The following is a 25,957-nucleotide window of genomic DNA, read 5'->3' on the forward strand; positions in this document are numbered from 1 at the left end:
TGAACTGAAGTATCTAAGCCTATCATGTGTGATACAGTCTACTGAGCCAATGTGTCTAAACCCATCACGTGTGATACTGTTTGCGAGCTGGTGTAGCTAAGCTTATCACCTTGCTAATAATCCAGTGTATCTAATTCCATCATGTGTCATGTTATCTGCTGAGCTAGTGTATCTAAGTCTATAATGTCTTTTCTGTAGCCGGTGTATCTATGCTTTTCATGCGTGATACTATCTACTGAGCTAAGGTATCTAAGCTCTTGATGTGTGATACAGTTTGCTGAGCTGCTGTATCTAGGCCTGTCAGATACTTTTTTTCCCCCCATAATTTATGTCTAAGAGGACCTGCCTGTCTCTTCTTTTTAGGTTCGATCAGCTGCAAGAAAAAGGTGGCACCGCTGGCAAGACCACCACTCCCTCCGCGTCCGGGTCGCCCGAGCAATGTCCATCCCGACCTCGCCGACCAGGATCAGCTTTCACAGCATAAAGCAGACTGCGGCCATCTGAGCGCAGCAACACCGCGGCCTCCGGAGATCTTGTATCTTTTTGTTTCTTATGTCGGAGGATGGAATTCACCTTTATTGGACGTTCAGTGCGCAAAACATGGGGGAGAGTCGCAGAACAAAGGACCCAAACCCAAGTGTGGAATACGATGTAGACGCTATGGTAAGCCCGGGCTCGGCGGCTCCGGCGGTGGAACAGCTAACAATTATATATATATATATATATATATATATATATATATATATATATTATATATATATATATATATAAACTTCGAGATTGAACCAAGTGCTTTGACCGAATTCTCCGTTTTAGTCCATTTCATGTATCGTGGACTGTAAAGTATGGTAGATAAACTGGATACTCATGGATTGGGGCGCCAAAGGTTCAGCAAAATTCTTTGTAAATTTCTATTTCGAAAAAAAAAAAAAAAAAGTTGATTTTCTTCCCAAAAATCATTGTGGTAGAAAGAGAAATCTTACGTGTGACATTAAGGAGCTCTGAGTTGTCGTTTTCTGCAAAACCGAATATAGTTTTTAACGGATGTCTTTATTTATAGGTGATTATTTTAAGGGAAATGGTCTCGAATAATCAGTGGATTGTTTGTTCTTGTATTATTTTTTTTTTTCATCTGCCTTACCATGAGAATCAATCCCCCTCTACTGCTGCCTTTATCTTTTAAAGGATCCTCCATCTCCTTGTTTTTTTATGGCAGAATTGTCTGATCTGGCTCCTCGTGGGCGGGGTGTAACCAAATTCACAAATAGATTTTACAAGCTTTACATTTCCCCAGCAAACAGTTTTAGATGAGAGATGTACCTGGATCTCCCCTCATCCTGTAGTGGAGGGTAAAAGCTCCGGTTGACACATTCATATGTGGACGCAGAATAAGAATGAGGATTGTTAAAGACCCAATATCATGCTCTGGATTTTTTTGGACGGTCTATGTAAAATATACGATAGATGGGCTAAAGGATCTTTAACCCGGTATTATGTGGTTTTTTTCTCTATTTGAATTGTATATGCAGTGCATTGTTCAATGTTATCAGCCTTAGTGAATTTACATATTTTGGAATGTGGACTGCTATATTTTTTGTAAAAAAAAAAAATATATATATATATATTCCCCCACTTATAGGTTGGAAGAAAAAACGTAAACACCAGATTTAATGAAAAAGGGGATCTGAAATACCGTCGGGATGGAGAGGCCTCACTATTCATTGTCTATGAGACTGCTGCACTTAGCAGCTCCATAAACAATGAGACGGTGGCGCATATGTGCCGCCATGATGTTATTGCAATGGGACATTTTGAAGTCTTCTCTAGATTGGTGGGGGTCCAAGCTCTACAAATACGTGATAACTTGGAATGTTGGCAATAGCCCTTTAATTATTACGCCTAACAGTCATAGGCCACGCCCATTTTTGTTAAACCACACCCACTTTTCCTCAGCATTTTTCAAACCTTATGACGGCCAAGAAAAGTTGGCACGAGCAACTTTTTTTGGCTCAGGTTAGCCCAACAAATGGTGTAAAATTGTACAGAATTGATGTTGACTTCTCCTTATACGGCTTTCAGCTCCTCTGGGGAGTGTTTTACAGGTTACATTGGCTCAGGTAGCTCTTGACTTCCCGTCTGGGTGATTATCATTTCAGTACATGTAGTTGTAAGATTTGTGGCGATTTCTTTCTTTTAAGAAGAAGGCTACCTCTCCTTGCTGCACAAGATTGTTTTAGGTCCCCCCAAAAAATTAAAGTAACAAAAAAAAAATCAAACATTCATGATAAGGGAGAAAAATGCTAAAGAAAAACAAAAATCTGTGCAATAGCGGGAGATTTGGGGAAGACAGAGGGGCTCAAAAAGAAAAAAGTTTCATAGAATAGAAAATTCATAAACTGATATCTCAGGTGTCGTTGGTCAAGGAGGCCAAAGACGAGAAGACAGTAAAACCATTGGCGTCCCTAAAAGTAGAGTGAAAAGTTATAGACTTGAGTAAAAAAAACTTTTGCAGCACTCAGTAAAAAAAAATGTTGATAGATATAATGAACAATTCCAAAATGTGTTCAATATCTGAACATGGTCAACCAATGGAATGGTATCCCAGCAGGAAGATTAACTTTTTAGTGTGGCGTAAAAAGATAAATAGCACCTTGGTCCGCCGGCCACATCAGTGCTCCTACCTTCCAGCTTCTTCGATACCTCTTCAGTGAGCCCAATGACATCATGCCTGGTCTACTAGCCAGAAGAGGCACCGGGGATGCCAGTAGGTAGAAGGAGGCTCGGAGGGCTGCGGTACAACATTTCGGATTGCTCATTATATCCATTGAAAGTTTTTATAGGAAATTGTCATCTCAACCTGGTTTGGATGAACTGACATGCATGAACGGAGATTGGTCAGGGCTGGATCACAGAGAGGAAACAAGGGACAGGTGTAGAGAGGAAACAAGGGACAGGTGTTCTATAGACTCCACCACCATGAGGACCAAATAGACCTCAACCAGCCACACTGCCTCATGGCCATTGGATAAAATCTCTAGCTTAGCTCTATTACTTCCGTAGACTCCGGTAGAGAGGGCCTCATGCATGTGGCAGGTGGGGTCCAAATTCCAGGATTAGCATGATAAAAAAATTTGACTAGTAACCTTTTTTTTACCCACTTTAATATTTTTTTGACCAACATGTCCACATAGGTTGCAATCAATCCTTATTGTGGCTGAATTATTTTGATGCCACAAACCCTAAAATATCAGGCTAAAAATCTGATATCCTGACCGTTTGGCCCCAAGCAAACAAGAAACATTGATCTAAAGTGCCTTCTACTAGCTGAGTTACAATCATACAAAGCATAGAGGTGGCCTCTGTGGGCGATATGTGGCCTGTGTAGCGAAGAGCCCTAGGTTACGTTGACCCTATTCCCAAGCAAAGGTTCAACTTCAAAAGGACTCCCAATCCCTACAAATACTGCTTCAAACAAGGGAGAGTTTCATTCCAACCTCTTCTATAATGAGTAAGAAATTAGAAGTGGGGTAAATGCTGCCCCTCTTATCTAAGATTGGGAGTCGTTATGGTGTAAATCGGCACCAGAACAAGGGTCCTATTTACTTTTGAACTTCTTCTTTTTTTGTGTGCACCCTTCGTGTCCAAATTTGCCTCACTAACCTTTAGGGCGAGTGCTAAATTTCCAATTTTTCTAGATTTTTAAACTTTTTACAACATATAAAAAAAAATAATAATAATCAGGAATATGTCAGCCCGGTCAACAAATTACTGAGACGTTTTTACTTTCCCAGTTTTTTTTTTTTTATATAATACAAAGAAAATTAAATGTAAACGTTTCTTGATGATTTTCTGAATTCTGTTTCATCTATGAGAACCGTACAGCGATTTATTTCTTTATTTATTGCATTTCCTTATTTTTTTTTTACCGTTTGCTGTTATTGTCATGTTTACTTACAGAAGACCCATAGGGGCTCATGTATCAACCTGTGTACCCAGCAGGCCATTGAGACAAGTCACGATACTGAGAGGGGACCCTGGGGGATTTTGTCAGTTTGCCCATTTTAGGGGGATTTTCGATTATGCCTTTTTTTCTTTCCCCCCATAGAAGTAATGCCTTCATATCACATTGCAGACTCAGTCGGCACCAAAAAGTTTGACCCAAATATACAAAAGAATCTAGAACTGAAAATCAAGGCACAAGATTATAAAATGTGAGATTTTGCCGTGCCAACTTTTTCGCCTGTTGATACATGACCCCCCATGAAAAGAAAAGCCTCAAATCGAGGCACTTTTTTTTGCCAAACTTCCCAGCAGGGCGATCGTTTCGTGTGAGTATTTATTAGTGTCGATGACATTTGCCGTTCAGCAGTGACAATTCATGCACAAGTCGTCTGTTGCCTTCTACAAAGTGAGCTTAGCGATGCCGGATCTGTGCCGCTGGCCGCCTCGTCGATATTTTTCTACTTTATTTATCCTGTTTCTTTAAAAAAAAAAAAGAGAAAAAAAAAATTGCAATTGTTCTACAAAAAAAAATCTGAAAAAAAGCTTTATTTATTAAAATTGTGATTTCAAAAAAATTCACGGCTTCTTTGTTTTGTTTATTCTCAGATTTATATATTTCCAGTAAAAAGTTAAAAAAAAAGATTTAATATTTACTCTAAAGCGACGATTTACCAAAACATTCTGAAATGTTGCAAGTTTTTTTGAGCAAGATCTAATGAATGTTTAGGGCTGTGGTTTGCAACTTGTAGCTTACAAGCCGTAGGGAAACTACAACTCCCAGCATGCTCTGTCAGGAAGCTGCAGATCTCTGGTTTAGGACTGATAAAAGAGTTAATCATTGGCCTCTATTCATCATTTGTGGGGTCTATTAACTCATAATTGGAGTCATTATTCAAGGTTATTTTTTGTTTTGTTTGTTTTTTTGCACCAAATTATTCAAAAGGTTCATGAATTTTGTGCAAAATAGTTTTAATTTTTCTCTTTAAGCTTGTTTGCATCTTTTTAAAGCAAAAGGCAGATGTTTTGTCAAGTGGCTCAAAAATTGGGGAAAAATATCTGGCGTCCATAAAATTACTCCGGTTAGGGACTGGAGGAGTAAATGTGCAGCAAATTTTGCAACTTTTCAAAAAGATGCAAATGTTGAATAAAGGCGAAAACATCTGGAAACCCAAAACTCCACCCACGATGGCTAACATAAAAAAAAAAACATATAAAATAGACTTCAAAGAATGAGTAAATGGAATAATGAATAAGACACTAACAAAAAAGAAGGCACAAAACATCAAAAACTAGACAAAAAAATAATAGTGTTGAATCAGGCCCTTTGTCTTGTCTTTTTTTTTTTGCACTGGTGGATTTTGCACCAAATTCATCAAAACATTGCAAATTCAGGGTTTTTTCAGCTCTTCTACTTTATTTTTTACATGCCCCTTTCAACAAGGTTTAAAAAGTCGCAATAAAGGTAAAAGGCAAGAATAAGGAATATTTTTTACTTTGCACAAAATTCATGAACGGTGTGCGCCATTTTGAAGAATTTGGCACAAAAAATGGCAGCGAATACCCTAAGATAAAAAAGTGACTTAATTAATTTGATGCATCGTACTCCAGTGAACGCAGGATCGAGACTGGTATACAAAATGACCGACTCGATTAATTCCCCTTTCTGTTACAATTTCTTTCCATTCTGCCACACGTCAGTGAATAGGATGCATTTAGTTCACAGAATATACTTCAGACTGGATACAAATGCTCCACAATTCACTGAATGTGTTTCCATCTCTGATTGCTGTCAGCGAATTAACATTTTTCTATTCTCATTCAGACACATAAAGCTCAAAAAGATCTAATATTTCTCACAGCTGAGTGTTTGCTACAATTGTGTGCAGACAATCCTCCAGGAGATCAACTGTATCGAATCCGGATTGATACATGTTACCTGCTCTGATACATTGTAACAAACTATCAGGACAATAGATATATAGATTATTTGTCTACAGTGGATACAATGTATCAACGTCTCAGCTGTACAAAGTATAAGGTCAGGACAGGTAGAAAACTAAAGTGAGGGCAAGCAGAGATCTTTAAAATGACATGGAATTGAAACACAAAGCATAATTGAGAGTTGCAACTCAATTAATTATTATTCACATCTTAATAACTAGGATATTCCATCACTTTGTTATCTCTTATGGTCCAACCTCTGTGACCTCCACCCATCCTGAGAATGTAGGGGCCATAACCCTGAACCACAAGGTTTGCCTATATAATACATAAGTCATTTATGTCTCTTTCCCGATGAAAACTCATCTGATCTTCTGATACATTTGGCAATTCGATTTCATGGGTTTGATAATAACATCTTGCATGGTGATCTCAGAATTCGATGTGGCTGCTCAGCATTGGAAACATAATCCATGGAGAACATCCTCGACCATAATACCATATGGTACATTGAGCTCTTTGACTATAGTAGATTCCCGTGGTAGATTAGACGGTGAAGCTTTACTCGTGACTTTGTGTCCGCTGCTTTCGGAGACCGGTGGTTTTGGCTTTTAGACACTACAGTTGACTTGGCATTTTACGGAATATTCTAAGGCTTAGATGTTGCTGCTTAGCCAAGGAAACACAGTCTATAAGGGTATGTGCACACATTAAGCATTTGGCACAGAAATTGTTGCATGTTTTGGCAGAAAAAAATGCATGATGCAAATCTTTTCACTAAAGTCGAATAGAATTTAGTCAACTTATCCAAGTTTTGACAAAAGAGTAAAGGAAAACAGACAGAGTGGTCTGAAAGAGTTAAATGACACTCTCAGCTCTGCTGCATCTGTCTCCCATTCCTCCTGCTAATGGTGGACTCGATGCTGTTTTCCGTATAATGAAGTTTTCAGCACCTGACCTCATTCATCTCTTGCTCATTTACTGGCACGGTGCGGCTTGCGTCATACACGCTCACAAATAACCCCCGAGCGTTTTATCACTGCGCCAGCTAAATTAGATCTCCGCACGTGTTCAGTGAACACATTAGGACATAGTCAGACATGAAGATATCTGCAGGGATTCGAGCTCTTATAAACCATGATTAGATGTATTAGTAGTGATGGCGATGGTTACCCGGAGGTCTAGCTAGATAGAGGGTGCACAGGTCACTGCCTCCCAGGGTCAAGCAGGCTCCGCCACTGTTACCACTTTGTAACCAGAGATGGATGACACCAGAGATCACACAGGTCGCAGGCGGTAGAAATTGTCATGATGTTTCATATCATGATGTTATCTTTCGATAGATATGAAATATATGACAGGTATAGTATCAGCTGTTGGACCGTTACTAAATTGGAGGGGTTTTAATGGCCTTACAGTGATGTGAGTGAATGCGTTTCTTTCTTCCCTTCGCTACAACGCCAAAAATATATATCCTATAAATATTGGATCGAAACCAAAACCCCAATATTCATAACTGAACAATGGAGACACAACACTCTCAGAAAAATCCTTTGAACCCAGGATGCTTTATACTTAAAACAAAGGCAGCCTCTGCACTTCTCCGCCCATGCGTAAACAGATCTCAGGATATCTGCTGGGGAAAGACAGTAAGCTTATGTCCACGGCAGGAGGTCTCTGCATCAAGGGGAGGATGAAACTTTTCCTAATGTTCTAATTTCCTAATTTCCCTTGTTATAATTAGTTTCTATCTCCCTTCCCCATATGTTCAATGTGAGGTCCTACTTCAAAAGGAGGTTGAAGTGCAAGCTCTTCTACGTCTGGAGATGTCTTTATGGATTTTAATTTTCGTCTATGACAGTAACTCATCTGCTATTTTGTTACACTGAACAACTCGGTTTCACAGGTTTTATAATTGCATATCAGGATTTGACGTGGCTGCTCAGCCGTAGAAAAAAAATCCATAGAGAACATCCCCGAGTCTTGTCAATCCTCCACCAGACATCACATTTAGCAGTTTGCATCAAATGATATGTGAAGCTTGATCCATGGTTCCTGAGAATGTGTCAAACCTGCTTCATAAGGTCATTCAATAGACTTGGCATTTTACGTGGTAATCTCAGGCTTTGATGTGGCTGCTCAGCCAAGAAAACCCAATCCATGAAGAACATCATTGACCACTGTCCCTCCTAGACCAGACATCGCATTTAACACTTTGCTTGATTCATGACTCCATTTCTCCTCTAATTCTTGAGGTTATAAGTGGTGGCTATATTAGTCCTCAGCAGATATGGTGATCTTAGTATTGATGTGGCTACTGAGCCATGGAAACAAAACCCATGAAGATCTTTGGACAGTTCTTGTTCTGATATTTACCATTTGGTGGCCTTATGATTTGATGATCGTGGAATCCATGATGCCACAGCCTGGTAGTGAATGATGCTGCAAAGAACATGACATTTTTAGTTTTTTTTGCTCAATATGCTTGGGCGCATGATCTTGTATTGCCCACAGTCTTTCGCCAGTGGTTCCCATACAGTACAGACCAAAAGTTTGGACACACCTTCTCATTTAAAGATTTTTCTGTATTTTCATGACTTTGAAAATTGTACATTCACACTGAAGGCATCAAAACTATGAATTAACACATGTGGAATTATATACTTAACAAAAAAGTGTGAAACAACTGAAAATATGTCTTATATTCTAGGTTCTTCAAAGTAGCCACCTTTTGCTTTGATGACTGCTTTGCACACTCTTGGCATTCTCTTGATGAGCTTCAAGAGGTAGTCACCAGAAATGGTTTTCACTTCACAGGTGTGCCCTGTCAGGTTTAATAAGTGGGATTTCTTGCCTTATAAATGGGGTTGGGACCATCAGTTGTGTTGTGCAGAAGTCTGGTGGATACACAGCTGATAGTCCTACTGAATAGACTGTTAGCTGCTTTTTTCTTGCCATAATACAAATTCTAAGTAAAGAAAAATGAGTGGCTATCATTACTTTAAGAAATGAAGGTCAGTCAGTCCGAAAAATTGGGAAAACTTTGAAAGTGTCCCCAAGTGCAGTTGCAAAACCCATCAAGCGCTACAAAGAAACTGGCTCACATGAGGACCGCCCCAGGAAAGGAAGACAAAGAGTCACCTCTGCTTCTGAGGATAAGTTTATCCGAGTCACCAGCCCCAGAAATCGCAGGTTAACAGCAGCTCAGATTAGAGACCAGGTCAATGCCACACAGAGTTCTAGCAGCAGACACATCTCTTCAACAACTGTTAAGAGGAGACTTTGTGCAGCAGGCCTTCATGGTAAAATAGCTGCTAGGAAACCACTGCTAAGGACAGGCAAGAAGCAGAAGAGACTTGTTTGGGCTTAAGAACACAAGGAATGGACATCAGACCAGTGGAAATCTGTGCTTTGGTCTGATGAGTCCAAATTTGAGATCTTTGGTTCCAACCACCGTGTCTTTGTGCGACGCAGAAAAGGTGAATGGATGAACTCTACATGCCTGGCTCCCACCGTGAAGCATGGAGGAGGAGGTGTGATGGTGTGGGGGTGCTTTGCTGGTGACACTGTTGGGGATTTATTCAAAATTGAAGGCATACTGAACCAGCATGGCTACCACAGCATCTTGCAGCGGCATGCTATTCCATCCGGTGTGCGTTTAGTTGGACCATCATTTATTTTTCAACAGGACAATGACCCCCAAACACACCTCCAGGCTGTGTAAGGGCTATTTGACCAAGAAGGAGAGTGATGGGGGGCTACGCCAGATGACCTGGCCTCCACAGTCACCAGACCTGAACCCAATCGAGATGGTTTGGGGTGAGCTGGACTGCAGAGTGAAGGCAAAAGGGCCAACAAGTGCTAAGCATCTCTGGGAACTCCTTCAAGATTGTTGGAAGAACATTTCCGGTGACTACCTCTTGAAGCTCATCAAGAGAATGCCAAGAGTGTGCAAAGCAGTCATCAAAGCAAAAGGTGGCTACTTTGAAGAACCTAGAATATAAGACATATTTTCAGTTGTTTCACACTTTTTTGTTAAGTATATAATTCCACATGTGGTAATTCATAGTTTTGATGCCTTCAGTGTGAATGTACAATTTTCATAGTCATGAAAATACAAAAAAATCTTTAAATGAGAAGGTGTGTCCAAACTTTTGGTCTGTACTGTACCTGATAGACTGAGGGTCCCACCTCTGAGACCTCTCTCCAGAAGAGGGGTCCACTTACTTTATCCCACCTAATGAGGTAGTTGCCTGAGGTTCTTGTTGGGGTATGTTCATTTTCATGGATGTTCTCAAGGACATTTTAGTGTCAATCAGTTTGTGAAATATAACATGTGTGCCACGGCGGACGTCATTGGGTCTGATGCAGATTTTATTGCAGAATTGCTACCGAAATCTGTGACATCCTTAACATTTAAAAGAGGTCTTACTCCTATATGAATAAAGATCCCCCAGCTACCATGAAGTTCACTCTCAACCTCACTGCAGAGACTTCATCAGGCAGGACAGGGGTCGTGGACAACCTCACTCGAAATAGGCGCGGGTCCCAGAGGTGGCAATTGCCCAGTAACGAGAAGTGACGTCTACATACGTTTGGACATGTATTTGCACAATGTGGCCAAAAATCAGCTTCCATTACCAAGAAGAGGAAGAATGTGTTGTTTCGGGAACCTTCCATGATGACCTCTACATGTAACACAAGTTTTCTTTGTGTCCTTGGCATCGATATCTCGGTCTGATCTTACAGCTGTTACATTTAGGTCACCGGTCCATAAATCCACCTAAGCTCTGTTATAGTCTGACAGATGACGGGCACTGATCCCTATCAAGCTGTCAGTCATGTTGATGGTTTCCTTTCAGTGCTACAGTATATGGAAAGTGTGGGCGAGTGATTAATGAAAGGGATATTCACTATATGGCTGCACGGAAGAGAAACAGGATTACAAGCAGAAGCTTTCATCACCTCCGGGCTCAGGGACAGGATGATGTATGTGGATAATTTCCAAATCATTTTAAAACATCAGAAATTCAGAATCTTCTTGGCTTCTGTCCCGACCATAAATTTCTGCTGAATTCAACATTTGCTGAATTATCGAGCTTCAATCCTGCAAGGCTCGATCGATCATCAGAAAAAGGCGTATTGTGTAAATCAACTTTTTTGAGTTTCTTCTCTTTAAATTGTAATAAAAATCTTGAAATATTGCAGTTTTTTTATTGGTCACTGGGCGCTCGCAAAAAACTGCACAGTGACGTCTAACATGTCAAACAGCATGCCCACAACAGTCTCCCATGTAAATCAAGAGGTAAAGCACAGCTCCTCCTCCCTGTGACAAAGTGACCTCTACATATTGCAGAGCATGCTCACAACACTCTCCCATATAAATCAAGAATTAAAGCACAGCTCCTCCTTCTACCTGCGACAAAGTGACCTCTGCATATTGCAAAGCATGCTCACAACACTCTCCAATATAGATCAAGAGGTAAAGCACAGCTCCTCCTCCCTGCGACAAAGTGACCTCAGCATATCACAAAGCATGCTCACAACACTCTCCCATATAAATCAAGAATTAAAGCACAGCTCCTCCTTCCTGCGATAAAGTGACCTCTACATATCGCAAAGCATGCTCACAACACTCTCCCATATAGATCAAGAGGTAAAGCACAGCTCCTCCTCCCTGCAACAAAGTGACCTCTACTAATCGCAGAGCATGCTCACAACACTCTCCCATATAAATCAAGAATTAAAGCACAGCTCCTCCTTCCTGCGACAAAGTGACCTCTACATATCGCAAAGCATGCTCACAACACTCTCCCATAGAAATCAAGAGGTAAAGCACAGCGCCTCCTTCCTGTGACAAAGTGACCTCTACATATCGCAGAGCATGCTCACAACACTCTCCCATATAGATCAAGAGGTAAAGCACAGCTCCTCCTCCCTGTGACAAAGTGACCTCTACATATCGCAGAGCATGCTCACAACAGTCTCCCATATAGATCAAGAGGTAAAGCACAGCTCCTCCTCCCTGCAACAAAGTGACCTCAACATATCGCAGATCATGCTCACAACACTTTCCCATATAAATCAAGAATTAAAGCACAGCTCCTCCTCCCTGCGACAAAGTGACCTCAGCATATCACAAAGCATGCTCACAACACTCTCCCATATAAATCAAGAATTAAAGCACAGCTCCTCCTTCCTGCGACAAAGTGACCTCTACATATCGCAAAGCATGCTCACAACACTCTCCCATATAGATCAAGAGGTAAAGCACAGCTCCTCCTCCCTGCAACAAAGTGACCTCTACTAATCGCAGAGCATGCTCACAACACTCTCCCATATAAATCAAGAATTAAAGCACAGCTCCTCCTTCCTGCGACATAGTAACCTCTACATATCGCAAAGCATGCTCACAACACTCTCCCATAGAAATCAAGAGGTAAAGCACAGCGCCTCCTTCCTGTGACAAAGTGACCTCTACTAATCGCAGAGCATGCTCACAACACTCTCCCATATAAATCAAGAATTAAAGCACAGCTCCTCCTTCCTGCGACAAAGTGACCTCTACATATCGCAAAGCATGCTCATAACACTCTCCCATAGAAATCAAGAGGTAAAGCACAGCGCCTCCTTCCTGCGACATAGTGACCTCTACATATCGCAGAGCATGCTCACAACACTCTCCCATATAGATCAAGAGGTAAAGCACAGCTCCTCCTCCCTGCGACAAAGTGACCTCAACATATCGCAAAGCATGCTCATAACACTCTCCCATAGAAATCAAGAGGTAAAGCACAGCGCCTCCTTCCTGTGACAAAGTGACCTCTACATATCGCAGAGCATGCTCACAACACTCTCCCATATAGATCAAGAGGTAAAGCACAGCTCCTCCTCCCTGCGACAAAGTGACCTCAACATATCGCAAAGCATGCTCATAACACTCTCCCATAGAAATCAAGAGGTAAAGCACAACGCCTCCTTCCTGTGACAAAGTGACCTCTACATATCGCAGAGCATGCTCACAACACTCTCCCATATAGATGAAGAGGTAAAGCACAGCTCCTCCTCCCTGCGACAAAGTGATCTGTACATATCGCAGAGCATGCTCACAACACTCTCCTATAGAAGTCAGTAAGTAATAGGGAGGGCCCAGCTCCTGCTCACTCTTCCCCATAGAAATCCTTCCTCCAAAATCTCCCGGTCCGGCTCTGTACCCACACACCCGGCGTGTGATGTACATGTAAGTCACAAAGAAGGTAATGACAAATCTCTGGATGGCACAAATTGCCAATCTGCCAGCCCAATATCTCACCTAATGGGGAACATGAAACCCCCGACTCCCACACACATCATTAGAGTTTCCCTTTAAATATTCGTCATCTTTATTACTTCCCACTAAGTTACATTTAAAATCCTTTCATTAGACAAAGAAGAATTTGGTTTTGTTTTCAAGAGCAGAAGAAAAGGAGAAGAACAAAGTCTGAGATTCAAAAAGAGCTTAGAGATGTAAATTCCCAGCATTGTGTTATTGTGCGCGGCCACACTGCACAACTTATAAAATGTAACCATTGTCTCCGCGCAGAACACAGAGGAAACGGTGGAAGAAAGTTTCTAGTTTTTTATGAATAAGTCAAACAGAGGAAAAAAAAATATTTCAACAAATGGAAACAAAAGAAAAAAAGTAATGAAAAGTTGCACTTTATATGTAGACATCAATGGAGCCTGACAACTTGTACTTTATAATGTAATTGAATCGTCAGTGGACCCCCAGAATATGGGGAGGCCTCCCAGACACACAAGAGAGTCTACAAATCTCCAGGTTCTGCTGAATCTGGTGGTTACAGACTGTGGACTGACACAGTACCCCATTTTATTGGGGTCCTCCTGGGTGTAAACTAGTTAATGGGGGGGTCTAGGGGCACAGTGCGGCATTGGCCGCATGGATGTAATGAGGGACCTGCTGTCAGTGCTGCATCTGAAATAGTCCCAATCTTGCCTCATGAGTGAACAGAGACTTGAGAGGAAGCAACAGCAAGTGCAACTAGTTGTCAACATGGCTCTCTATACCCCAGCAAGGCTAGAGGGAGACCAGGAGGTGGAAGACGCCAATGCAGAAGTGTACAAGAGCATGGTGGAGCCGCAGAGTCAGTGATACAGATTGGCTTCCAGGTAACCCAACACAGCTGACAATCATTGTCTATGGGACTGTCAGTGAAAGCGGAGTGCAGTACTTGGCAATCTTGCACAGTTCCACAGACAATGATTGGAGTAAAAGTGTACCATTGGTTCTATATAAGTAAAAGGGGTAATATTTAAATCCCTGGTGGTCTATGGAAGTAAAAGAGTTAAATGTTTAGGTCCCTGGTGGTCTAGGGAACTAAAAGGTTTAATGTTTAAATACCTGACAGTCAAGGAAAGCAAGATCATTAATGTTTAGATCCACAATGGTTTGGGGATGTACAAGGTTAAGATTCATATTCCCGGTGGTCAAAGGAAGTAAAAAGATTAATGTTTAGCACTCTGGTGGTCTATGGAAGCAAACAAGTTCATGTTCAGTTCTATGGTGGTCTAGGGAAGTAAAAGGGTTAATTTAGTCATTAATTCATTGATCGCCCTAGACCACCAGGGATAAACACATTAACCTCTTTGCTGTCCTAGAATAGTAGAATCTGTTTTTTATCATAAACTCTTTAGCTAAATCAGATCCTCTAGGTTTATTACCATTGCTCCTTCAGATTGATTTTAATTATTTTATGTTGTTCACTGTGCGGTACAAGTGATGAGACAATTTATTATAGTTTCATAATTTTTTAGGTTGAAGGTTCACATAAGTCCATCGAGTTCACCCTATAGCCTAACATGTTGATCCAAAGGAAGGTAAAAACCTCATCAGGCAGATGCTAATCACCCCATTTTTAGGGGAAAAAAATCCTTCCCGACTCCACATACGACAAATAAACTAGTTCCATTGATCAACGTCCAGTACCCATAACCTGTAATATTATATTTTTCATTAAAGGCATCCAGGCCTCCTTCCGAGTGGCCATTTCATCCCCTAAACTTTTCTTCCACAGAGCTGTGCTGCTGTTATGGAGTCAGTAGGTGATTTACCATTGTCCTGCTGAAATATACAAGGTCTTCCCTGAAATTGACATTGTCTGGATGAAGCAAATGTTGTTCTAACTCCTCTATATAATGCTCAGCATGGATGATGCCTCTCATGTGTGCGTTGTCCCTGCCATAGGCGGTAATGCAGCCCCAACCATCAGTGATGATAACAAGCAGAATGGTCCCTCTCCTCGATAACAAGTTGGATGGTCCCTCTCCTCAATAACAAGCTGGCTGGTCCCTCTCCTGAATAACAAGCTGGCTGGTCCCTCTCCTCGATAACAAGCTGGATGGTCCCGCTCCTCAATTACAAGCTGACTGGTCCTTCTCCTCCATAACAAGCTAGATGGTCCCTCTCTTCGATAACAAGCTGGATGGTCCCACTCCTTGATAACAAGCTGGATGGTCCCTCTCCTCGATAACAAGCTGGACGGTTCCTCTCCTCAATAACAAGCTGGATGGTCCCACTCCTTGATAACAAGCTGGATGGTCCCTCTCCTCGATAACAAGCTGGACTTTTCCTCTCCTCGATAACAAGCTGGATGGTCCCACTCCTTGATAAGAAGCTGGACTGTCCCTCTCCTCCCGAGTCCACTGAACATGGCGTCCGTGGTTTCTGTAAAGAATTTTACATTTTGATTCCTCCGACCACAGAACAGTTTTCCATTTTGCCTCCATTTATTCTAAATGAGTTTTTGCCGAGAGAAGACGGCAGCGTTTCTGGTTTGTAACAATGTACGGCTTCTTCGTTACATGATGGAGTTGTCACTTGCATTTGTGGATTGCACAGAGAACGGTGATCACAGACAATGATTTCTGGAAGTTTTACTGAGCTCATGCATAGATCTGCAGGACCGGATCCTGCCTGTATGTAATGCATAGCCATGTGAGGGCCCAGACGTCACAGGCATCCAATATTGACCTTCGGCCTTCTCCCTTGTACACTTGGATTTCTCCAGAATCTCTGAATCTTTTGACAATATTATGTACTGTAGAGATATTTAAAGTCTTTGTAGTTATACGTTGAAGAACATTTTCCTGAAATTGCTCCACAATTTTTAGATGCGGTTGTTCACATATTGGTGACCTCCGACCACCTTTGCTCAGAGAGACTCTGCCTGTCTAGCATGTTCTTTTAATACACAGTCATGGGACTTTAATTGAATATTGACCCTCAGCTGCGTTTCATCAGTACTACTTACTTTTCCAGTTTATTGTCCACCTTGTCCAAAATGTCCTGAAAAACGTGCAACGTTCAACTTCTGATCTGTCGTCTATTCTGCTGTGAATAAAATATGGCGACAAGAGATTTCCACATCATCTCAATCATGTCTTCTTTACATTCTACACAACGTCCAAACTTTTGGGGGACTGGGGTTGAATATGAGGGCACAGAATGGAGCATTTATCTTTTATACGCTGCCGATAACCATGACTTTTTTTTGCTGTCGAGTGATCGTCGATATGTTTGCAACGGCAGATAAGTGTGTATGGGCATTCCTACAAACATCCACTGACTATCCACTCGTCCGCGTGCACCATGACACTACTTATCGGGTCGCTATGTGGTGCTGCGTATAAGGTATGGATCCTTATGATCTTTATGTTCTTCTGGATCATTCGGGAAGCGCTGGTTGTGCATTGCTCTGTATATAAATGATGAGTGGGATACACTGTATACATTAGAGCATGCGATCACCATCATTCGCAGCTGTCCACGTTCTGTCGCAGGCTGGTAATTACAGGGCTGCAGAATAGGAGGCGGCTCTCGAGGACGTCTCCTTCATCACGTTGTTTGCTGCTGTAAAATCCATGTATTGTGTTGTGTGCGATGATAATGAGCCGCTGATGTCGGGCTCCTGCTCCCACGTAGCTGCGCACATGTCAGGGTCGCATCATGTATGGCTATTATACGCCACTCATCAAAGCACAAAGCACAGATTCATCTCCCAGGTAGGACGTTCTGCTGAAACAGCCAAGGGCACTCGTTAATAAAGGAGCAAGGTGCCTACCCCAAAAACAGGGCGAGGTGACCCCCTCTTCTCATCTCATTTGCTGCATGCACCGTTGTGTAGGGCGTTGCAGATACTTCGTCAAAATTGGTTTCGTTACACGTATTTTAGAATCATGGATCATGAAATGGACGTCGGCTCTCAATGCTCTGAATTCTGCAAAGCTTGTAATCATACACAGCATCCGAACGGAGCAGGAAGAGTGGCAGTGTAAAGCATGGAAAAGACACAGCGCACAAATATTTCATGAGTAAAAGAACGCGTTGTATTTTGGACAACAAAAGACTCCAAAAGACAATGCAGTAAAGAAGTTCAGTAGCTTATTAAAGTAAAAAAAAAACAGAAAGATGTTTCTGCATTACAGAAATCACTATTCTGCTGGTGCAGTCACTGTGTACATACATTACATTACTGATCCTGAGTGACATCCTGTATTATACTCCAGAGCTGCACTCACTATTCTGCTGGTGCAGTCACTGTGTACATACATTACATTACTGATCCTGAGTTACACCCTGTATTATACTCCAGAGCTGCACTCACTATTCTGCTGGTGCAGTCACTGTGTACATACATTACATTACTGATCCTGAGTTACATCCTGTATTATACCCCAGAGCTGCACTCACTATTCTGCTGGTGCAGTCACTGTGTACATACATTACATTACTGATCCTGAGTTACACCCTGTATTATACTCCAGAGCTGCACTCACTATTCTGCTGGTGCAGTCACTGTGTACATACATTACATTACTGATCCTGAGTTACATCCTGTATTATACCCCAGAGCTGCACTCACTATTCTGCTGGTGCAGTCACTGTGTACATACATTACATTACTGATCCTGAGTTACACCCTGTATTATACTCCAGAGCTGCACTCACTATTCTGCTGGTGCAGTCACTGTGTACATACATTACATTACTGATCCTGAGTTACATCCTGTATTATACCCCAGAGCTGCACTCACTATTCTGCTGGTGCAGTCACTGTGTACATACATTACATTACTGATCCTGAGTTACATCCTGTATTATACTCCAGAGCAGCACTCACTATTCTGCTGGTGCAGTCACTGTGTACATATATTACATTACTGATCCTGAGTTACATCCTGTATTATACTCCAGGGCTGCACTCACTATTCTGCTGGTGCAGTCATTGTGTACATACATTACATTACTGGGGCGGCACGGTGGCTCAGTGGTTAGCACTGCAGCCTTGCAGCGCTGTGGTCCTGGGTTCAAATCCCACCAAGGACCACATCTGCAAGGAGTTTGTATGTTCTCCCTGTGTTTGCGTGGGTTTCCTCCGGGTTCTCCGGTTTCCTCCCACACTCCAAAGACATACTGATAGGGAATTTAGATTGTGAGCCCCGATGGGGACAGCGACAATAATGTATGTAAAGCGCTGCGGAATATGTTAGCGCTATATAAAGATTATTATTATTATTATTATTATTATTACTGATCCTGAGTTACATCCTGTACTATACTCCAGAGCTGCACTCACTATTCTGCTGGTGGAGTCACTGTGTACATACATTACATTACTGATCCTGAGTTACATCCTGTATTATACTCCAGAGCAGCACTCACTATTCTGCTGGTGCAGTCACTGTGTACATACATTCCATTACTGATCCTGAGTTACATCCTGTATTATACTCCAGAGCTGCACTCACTATTCTGCTGGTGCAGTCACTGTGTACATACATTACATTACTGATCCTGTACTGATCATTAGTTACATCCTGTATTATACTCCAGAGCTGCACTCACTATTCTGCTGGTGCAGTCACTGTGTACATACATTACTGATCCTGAGTTACATCCTGTATTATACTCCAGAGCTGCACTCACTATTCTGCTGGTGCAGTCACTGTGTACATACATTACATTACTGATCCTGAGTTACACCCTGTATTATACTCCAGAGCTGCACTCACTCTTCTGCTGGTGTAGTCACTGTGTACATACATTACATTACTGATCCTGAGTTACATCCTGTGTTATACTCCAGAGCTGCACTCACTATTCTGCTGGTGCAGTCACTGTGTACATACATTACATTACATTACCGATCCTGAGTTACATCCTGTATTATACTCCAGAGCTGCACTCACTATTCTGCTGGTGCGGTCACTGTGTACATACATTACATTACTGATCCTGTACTGATCCTGAGTTGCATCCTGTATTATACTCCAGAGCTGCACTCACTATTCTGCTGGTGCAGTCAGTGTACATACATTACATTACTGATCCTGTACTGATCCTGAGTTATATCCTGTATTATACTCCAGAGCAGCACTTACTATTCTGCTACTGCAGTCACTGTGTACATACATTACTGATCCTGTACTGATCCTGAGTTACATCCTGTATTATACTTCAGAGCTGCACTCACTATTCTGCTGGTGCAGTCACTGTGTACATACATTACATTACTGATCCTGAGTTATATCCTGTATTATACTCCAGAGCTGGACTCACTATTCTGCTGGTGCGGTCACTGTGTACATACATTACATTACTGATCCTGTTCTGATCCTGAGTTACATCCTGTATTATACTCCAGAGCTGCACTCACTATTCTGCTGGAGCAGTCACTGTGTACATACATTACATTACTGATCCTGAGTTACATCCTGTATTATACTCCAGAGCTGTACTCACTATTCTGCTGGTGCAGTCACTGTGTACATACATTACATTACTGATCCTGAGTTACACCCTGTATTATACTCCAGAGCTGCACTCACTATTCTGCTGGTGCAGTCACTGTGTACATACATTACATTACTGATCCTGAGTTACATCCTGTGTTATACTCCAGAGCAGCACTCACTATTCTGCTGGTGCAGTCACTGTGTACATAAATTACATTACTGATCCTGAGTTACATCCTGTATTATACTCCAGGGCTGCACTCACTATTCTGCTGGTGCAGTCACTGTGTACATACATTACATTACTGATCCTGTACTGATCATTAGTTACATCCTGTATTATACCCCAGAGCTGTACTCACTATTCTGCTGGTGCAGTCACTGTGTACATACATTACATTACTGATCCTGTACTGATCCTGAGTTACATCCTGTATTATACTTCAGAGCTGCACTTACTATTCTGCTACTGCAGTCACTGTGTACATACATTACTGATCCTGTACTGATCCTGAGTTACATCCTGTATTATACTTCAGAGCTGCACTCACTATTCTGCTGGTGCGGTCACTGTGTACATACATTACATTACTGATCCTGAGTTATATCCTGTATTATACTCCAGAGCTGGACTCACTATTCTGCTGGTGCAGTCACTGTGTACATACATTACATTACTGATCCTGAGTTACATCCAGTATTATACTCCAGAGCTGCGCTCACTATTCTGCTGGTGCAGTCACTGTGTACATACATTACATTACTGATCCTGAGTTACATCCTGTATTATACCCCAGAGCTGCACTCACTATTCTGCTGGTGCAGTCACTGTGTACATACATTACATTACTGATCCTGAGTTACCTCCTGTATTATACCCCAGAGCTGCACTCACTATTTTGCTGGTGCAGTCACTGTGTACATACATTACATTACTGATCATTAGTTACATCCTGTATTATACCCCAGAGCTGCACTCACTATTCTACTCACATTTTGCCAATTGCAATCTCGCTTTTTTATGTCAGTGTCAGCAGTGGGGTCCTCCTGGAGAGGGTCAAACTGGGATGTCTGGGGTCCACAGGGGGAATTGATCCTCGGGGCCCACCCTACTGCTATATGCAAATACCTGTTAGCTGTTATCCCTGTTATAGTGGAGCGTCTGCTGTAAATCACAGGCGGCTCCTGCACATCTACTGTGCTCCGCTATAGCTGGGATGTACAATTACGGTAGTTTGCATTAAGGGGTTCTTTGATGAAAACAAGTTATCACTGATCCACAGGTTAGGTCGTGATAACTTATTAATCGGTGGAATCCGACCATTGGAAACCGCACCTATCGGAAGAATGGGGCACTTTTATCCCCATTTTAAAATAGAGCAGCAGGTGGGACGTCTGACTGCAGCTCCATTCATCCTCTTTGGGGCTTCCAGAAAAAGCCAAGTGCAGCCCCTTATGGAAATAATGGATCAGTGGTCGAGCCGTACATACTGCTCAATACTAATGGGGATAAAAGTTGCGCATTCTGCAGATTGGTGCAGGTCCCAGCAGTCGGACCCCCACCAATCAATAACTTATCACTTATCCTTTGGCCACGTTCACACGTTCAGTATTTGGTCAGTATTTTACATCGGTATTTATAAGTCAAAACCAGGAGAGGAACAATCAGAGGAAAAGTAAAATAGAAACACGTCACCACTTCTGTATTTAGCACCCACTCCTGGTTTTGGCTTCCAAATACTGATAGTGTGAACGTGGCCTTAGGGTAGGTGATTATTTGTTTTCCCTGTAGAACACCTGTAAGTGCATATTTGCTACTGTGTAATAGTCACAGGATAGGGAGGGGTTAAACATCCAAGTATTTAATCTCTATTGGAAATCAAGAATCTTCCCCTTATTCATATCAGAGAGAACAAGTGACCTCCATACAGAACACAATCCACTATACCAAGACCAATAATACCACATACAAGGAACAAATACCACCACACAGTGACCAGACTACATATTATCACCACACAATGACCAACTAATACCACATACAAAGGGCAAATACCGTCACGCCATGACCAGATCACATATTACCACCACACAGTGACTGAATAATACTACATACAGGGGACAAATACTGCCACACCATGATCAGACCACATATTACCACATATTGACCCAATAATACCACATATAAGGAACAAATACTGCCACACCATGACCACATAGTGACCAAATAATAACACATACAAGGAACAAATACCGCCACACCATGACACCAGACCACATATTACCACATAGTGACCAAATAATACCACATATAAGGAACAAATACCACCATACCATGACCAGACCACATATTACCACACATAGTGATCTAATAATGCCACATACAAGGGACAAATACAGCCACACCATGACCAGACCACATATTACCACCACATAGTGACCAAATAATACCACATGCAAGGGACAAATACCGCCACACCATGACACCAGACCACATATTACCACATAGTGACCAAATAATACCACATATAAGGAACAAATACCGCCATACCATGACCAGACCACATATTACCACACATAGTGATCTAATAATGCCACATACAAGGGACAAATACAGCCACACCATGACCAGACCACATATTACCACATAGTAACCAAATAATACCACATACAAGGAACAAATACCGCGACACCATGACCAGACCACATATTACCACATATTGACTATATGATACCACATACAAAGAACAAATATTGCCACACCGAATACAATACTGATTATTAATGAAAAACACAATACTAATAACACTAATATTACCACTGGTGACATTATACACAGGAGCTCTGTATATAGTTTCAGTGTACAGGTAATGCAGTGACCACCAGTGACATTATACACAGGAGCTCGGTATATAGTGTCAGTGTACAGGTAACACAGTGATCACCAGTGACATTATGCACAGGAGCTCTGTGTATAGTGTCAGTATACAGGTAATACAGGGATCACCAGTGACATTATACACAGGAGCTCTGTATATAGTGTACAGGTAATACAGAGATCACCAGTAACATTATGCACAGGAACTCTGCATATAGTGTCAATGCACAGGTAATACAGTGATTACCAGTGACTTTATACACAGGAGATCTGTATATAGTATACAGTGTATAGCATCAGTGTACAGGTAATGCAGTGATCACCAGTGACATTATGCACAGGAGCTCTGCATATAGTGTCAATGTACAGGTAATACAGTGATTACCGGTGACTTTATACACAGGAGCTCTGTATATAGTATACAGTGTATAGCATCAGTGTACAGGTAATGCAGTGATCACCAGTGAAATTATACACAGGAGCTCTGTATATAGTGTAAGTGTACATGTAACACAGTGATGACCAGTGACATTACAGCATATACAGAGCTCTTGTGTATTTAATATACAGGTAATACAGTGATCCCCAGTGCCATTATACACAGGAGCTCTGTATATAGTGTACAGGTAATACAGTGACCACCGGTGACATTATATGCAGGAGTTCTGTACATAGTATACAGTGTATAGTGTCAGTGTGCAGGTAACACACTGACTCACCAGTGATGTCTGTAGTTGAAGTCCTTCATCTTCATTTTTCTTCTTTATCCAGTGCAGACCGCCATCACTTTTTTTAGCCAGGACTTGTCTCTGCAGGAAATATGACACAATTATCTATAACTGAACACTTCTAGAACACATTCCCCACTTTTTTCCCAACTTCTACGCTACGTCAGATAAAGAAAAAAGTGACATAGTGCCGCCCTGCACAGTAACAGGACCCCCCTTTTGTTATCTATCATGGAAGACAGTATCCTCAAAAGTAAATTAAATTACAGCAGTAATAATGTCCCCTGATTGGCCCCTACAGTAATTATGTCCCCACATGACACCATAAACCAATAATTATTATTATTTAATTATTATTATAGCGCCATTTATTCCATGGCGCTTTACATGTGATAGGGATATACATAGCAAAAACATTTAGATAATCTTAACAAAACGAGTCAGTGACTGGTAGAGGAGGAGCGAGGACCCTGCCCGCGAGGGCTCAGTCTACAAGGGATGGGTGAGGATACAGTAGGTGAGGGTAGAGCTGGTCGTGCAGTGGTATGGTGGAGCGAGGACCCTGCCCGCGAGGGCTCACAGTCTACAAGGGATGGGTGAGGTTACAGTAGGTGGGGGTAGAGGAGGTCATGCAGTAATGTGGTGGAGCTTTGGTTACTGCAGGTTGTAGGCTTGTCGGAAGAGGTAGGTCTTCAGGTTTCTTTTGAAGGTTTCCACGGTAGGCGAGAGTTTGATGTGTTGGGGTAGAGAGTTCCAGAGTAGGGGGGATGCACGGGAGAAATCTTGTATGCGATTGTGGGAGGAGGAGATAAGAGGGGAGTACAGCAGGAGATCTTGTGAGGATCGGAGGATGCGTGCAGGCAAGTACCGGGAGACTAGGTCACAGATGTATGGGGGAGACAGGTTGCGGATGGCTTTGTATGCCATGGTTAGGGTTTTGAACTTCAGTCTCTGGGCAATGGGGAGCCAGTGAAGAGATTGACAGAGAGGAGAGGCCGGGGAATAGCGGGGGGACAGGTTAATTAGTCGAGCAGCAGAGTTCAGGATAGATTGGAGGGACGCGAGAGTGTTGGAAGGGAGGCCACAGAGCAGGAGGTTGCAGTAGTTGAGGCGGGAGATGATGAGGGCGTGCACTAGTGTTTTTGCAGAGTCTTTGTTGAGGAATGCACGGATCCGAGATATATTTTTGAGTTGGAGTCGGCAGGAGGTGGAAAGGGCTTGGATATGTGGTTTGAAGGAGAGATCAGAGTCCAGAGTTACCCCAAGACAGCGTGCTTGTGGGGCTGGGGAGAGTGAACAGCCATTGACGTTGATGGATAGGTCAGATGGAGGATATGAATGAGAGGGTGGAAAGATGATGAATTCTGTTTTATCCATGTTAAGTTTTAGAAATAATGTATGTTCCTCATCCTGACCCCCATACAGTAATTACCATATATACTCGAGCATAAGCCGACCCCAATGTAAGCCGAGGTACCTAATTTTACCACAAAAAAAATGGGAAAATGTACTGACTCAAGTATAAGCCTAGGGTGGGAAATGCAGCAGCAACTGGTAAATTTCCCCATCCTGGTATGCATTGCTCTCTCACCCCCAATCCTGGTATGCATGGACCCCTCATCCACAATCCTGGTATCCATGGCACCCCTCATCCCCCAATCCTAGTAAGTATGGCACCCCTCATCAACAATCCTGGTATGCATGGCCCCGTCATCCCCAATCCTGGTACGCATGGCCTCCTCATCCCCAATCCTGGTATGCATGGCCTCCTCATCCCCCAATCCTGGTATGCATGGCCTCCTCATCCACCAATCCTGGTATGCACAGCCCCCTCATCCCCCCATCCTCGTATACATGGCCCCATCATCCCCCAATCCTGGTATGTATGTCCTCTTCATCCCCCAATTCTGGTATGTATGGCACCCTCATCTCCAATCCTGGTATGTATGGCACCCTCATCTCCAATCCTGGTATGTATGGCACCCCTCATCCCCCAATCCTGGTATGCATGGCCCCTCATCCCCAATCCAGATATACATGGCCCCCTCATCCCCAAATCCTGGTATGCATGGTCACCTCATCCCCCAATCCTGATATGCATGGCCACCTCATCACCCAACCCTGGTATGCATGGCCACCTCATCGCCCAATCCTGGTATGCATGGCCACCTTATTCCCAATCATGGTATGCATGGCCTCCTCATCCCCCAATCCTGGTATGCATGGCCCCCTCATCCTCTAAACCTGGTATGCATGGCCCCATCACTGCACACATAAAAATAAACACTTATACTCACCTTCCTTCCTCATTTCTGCACCAGCGCTGTGCCCTGTCTGCCAGCAGCTCATGTCAGCATCTGAGCAGTGCATGGCGTCACTGCCATGCGCTCTCAGACTCTGATGTGAGCTGCTGCAGGCATATTCACTTCTCTCTATGTCGGGACTATGGGCGGGGAGAGGAGCGAATATGCATTCTCTTTAGTAGCGGGCACTGTCAGCTGCTGTAGCTTCACATGTGCCCGCTACTAAAGAGAATGAATATTCCCTCTTCTCCATTGTCCCTATCAAAGGCCCCTATGTTGCCTCCATCTATGTCCACTTTAATTACCCCATC

At 42.5% G+C, this 25,957-nt stretch overlaps 1 protein-coding gene across 2 annotated transcripts in view; it reads left to right on the top strand.

The window, feature by feature from the left end:
* CRHR2 (corticotropin releasing hormone receptor 2) overlaps positions 1–4,577 on the top strand; it is a 544,351-nt gene extending 539,774 nt beyond the window's left edge. For both annotated transcript variants that reach the window (XM_073677250.1, XM_073677249.1), the window contains one exon: positions 364–4,577. In XM_073677250.1, coding sequence (XP_073533351.1) covers positions 364–504 — 141 coding nt within the window. In that variant the 3' untranslated portion in view covers positions 505–4,577. The remainder of the gene's footprint in view (positions 1–363) is intronic.
* Positions 4,578–25,957: the final 21,380 nt, after the last annotated feature.

This window comes from Phyllobates terribilis, unplaced genomic scaffold, assembly GCF_046119375.1.
Source record: "Phyllobates terribilis strain yellow unplaced genomic scaffold, ASM4611937v1 Scaffold_4__5_contigs__length_816908805, whole genome shotgun sequence".
In the NCBI taxonomy this organism is placed as follows: Eukaryota; Metazoa; Chordata; class Amphibia; order Anura; family Dendrobatidae; genus Phyllobates; species Phyllobates terribilis.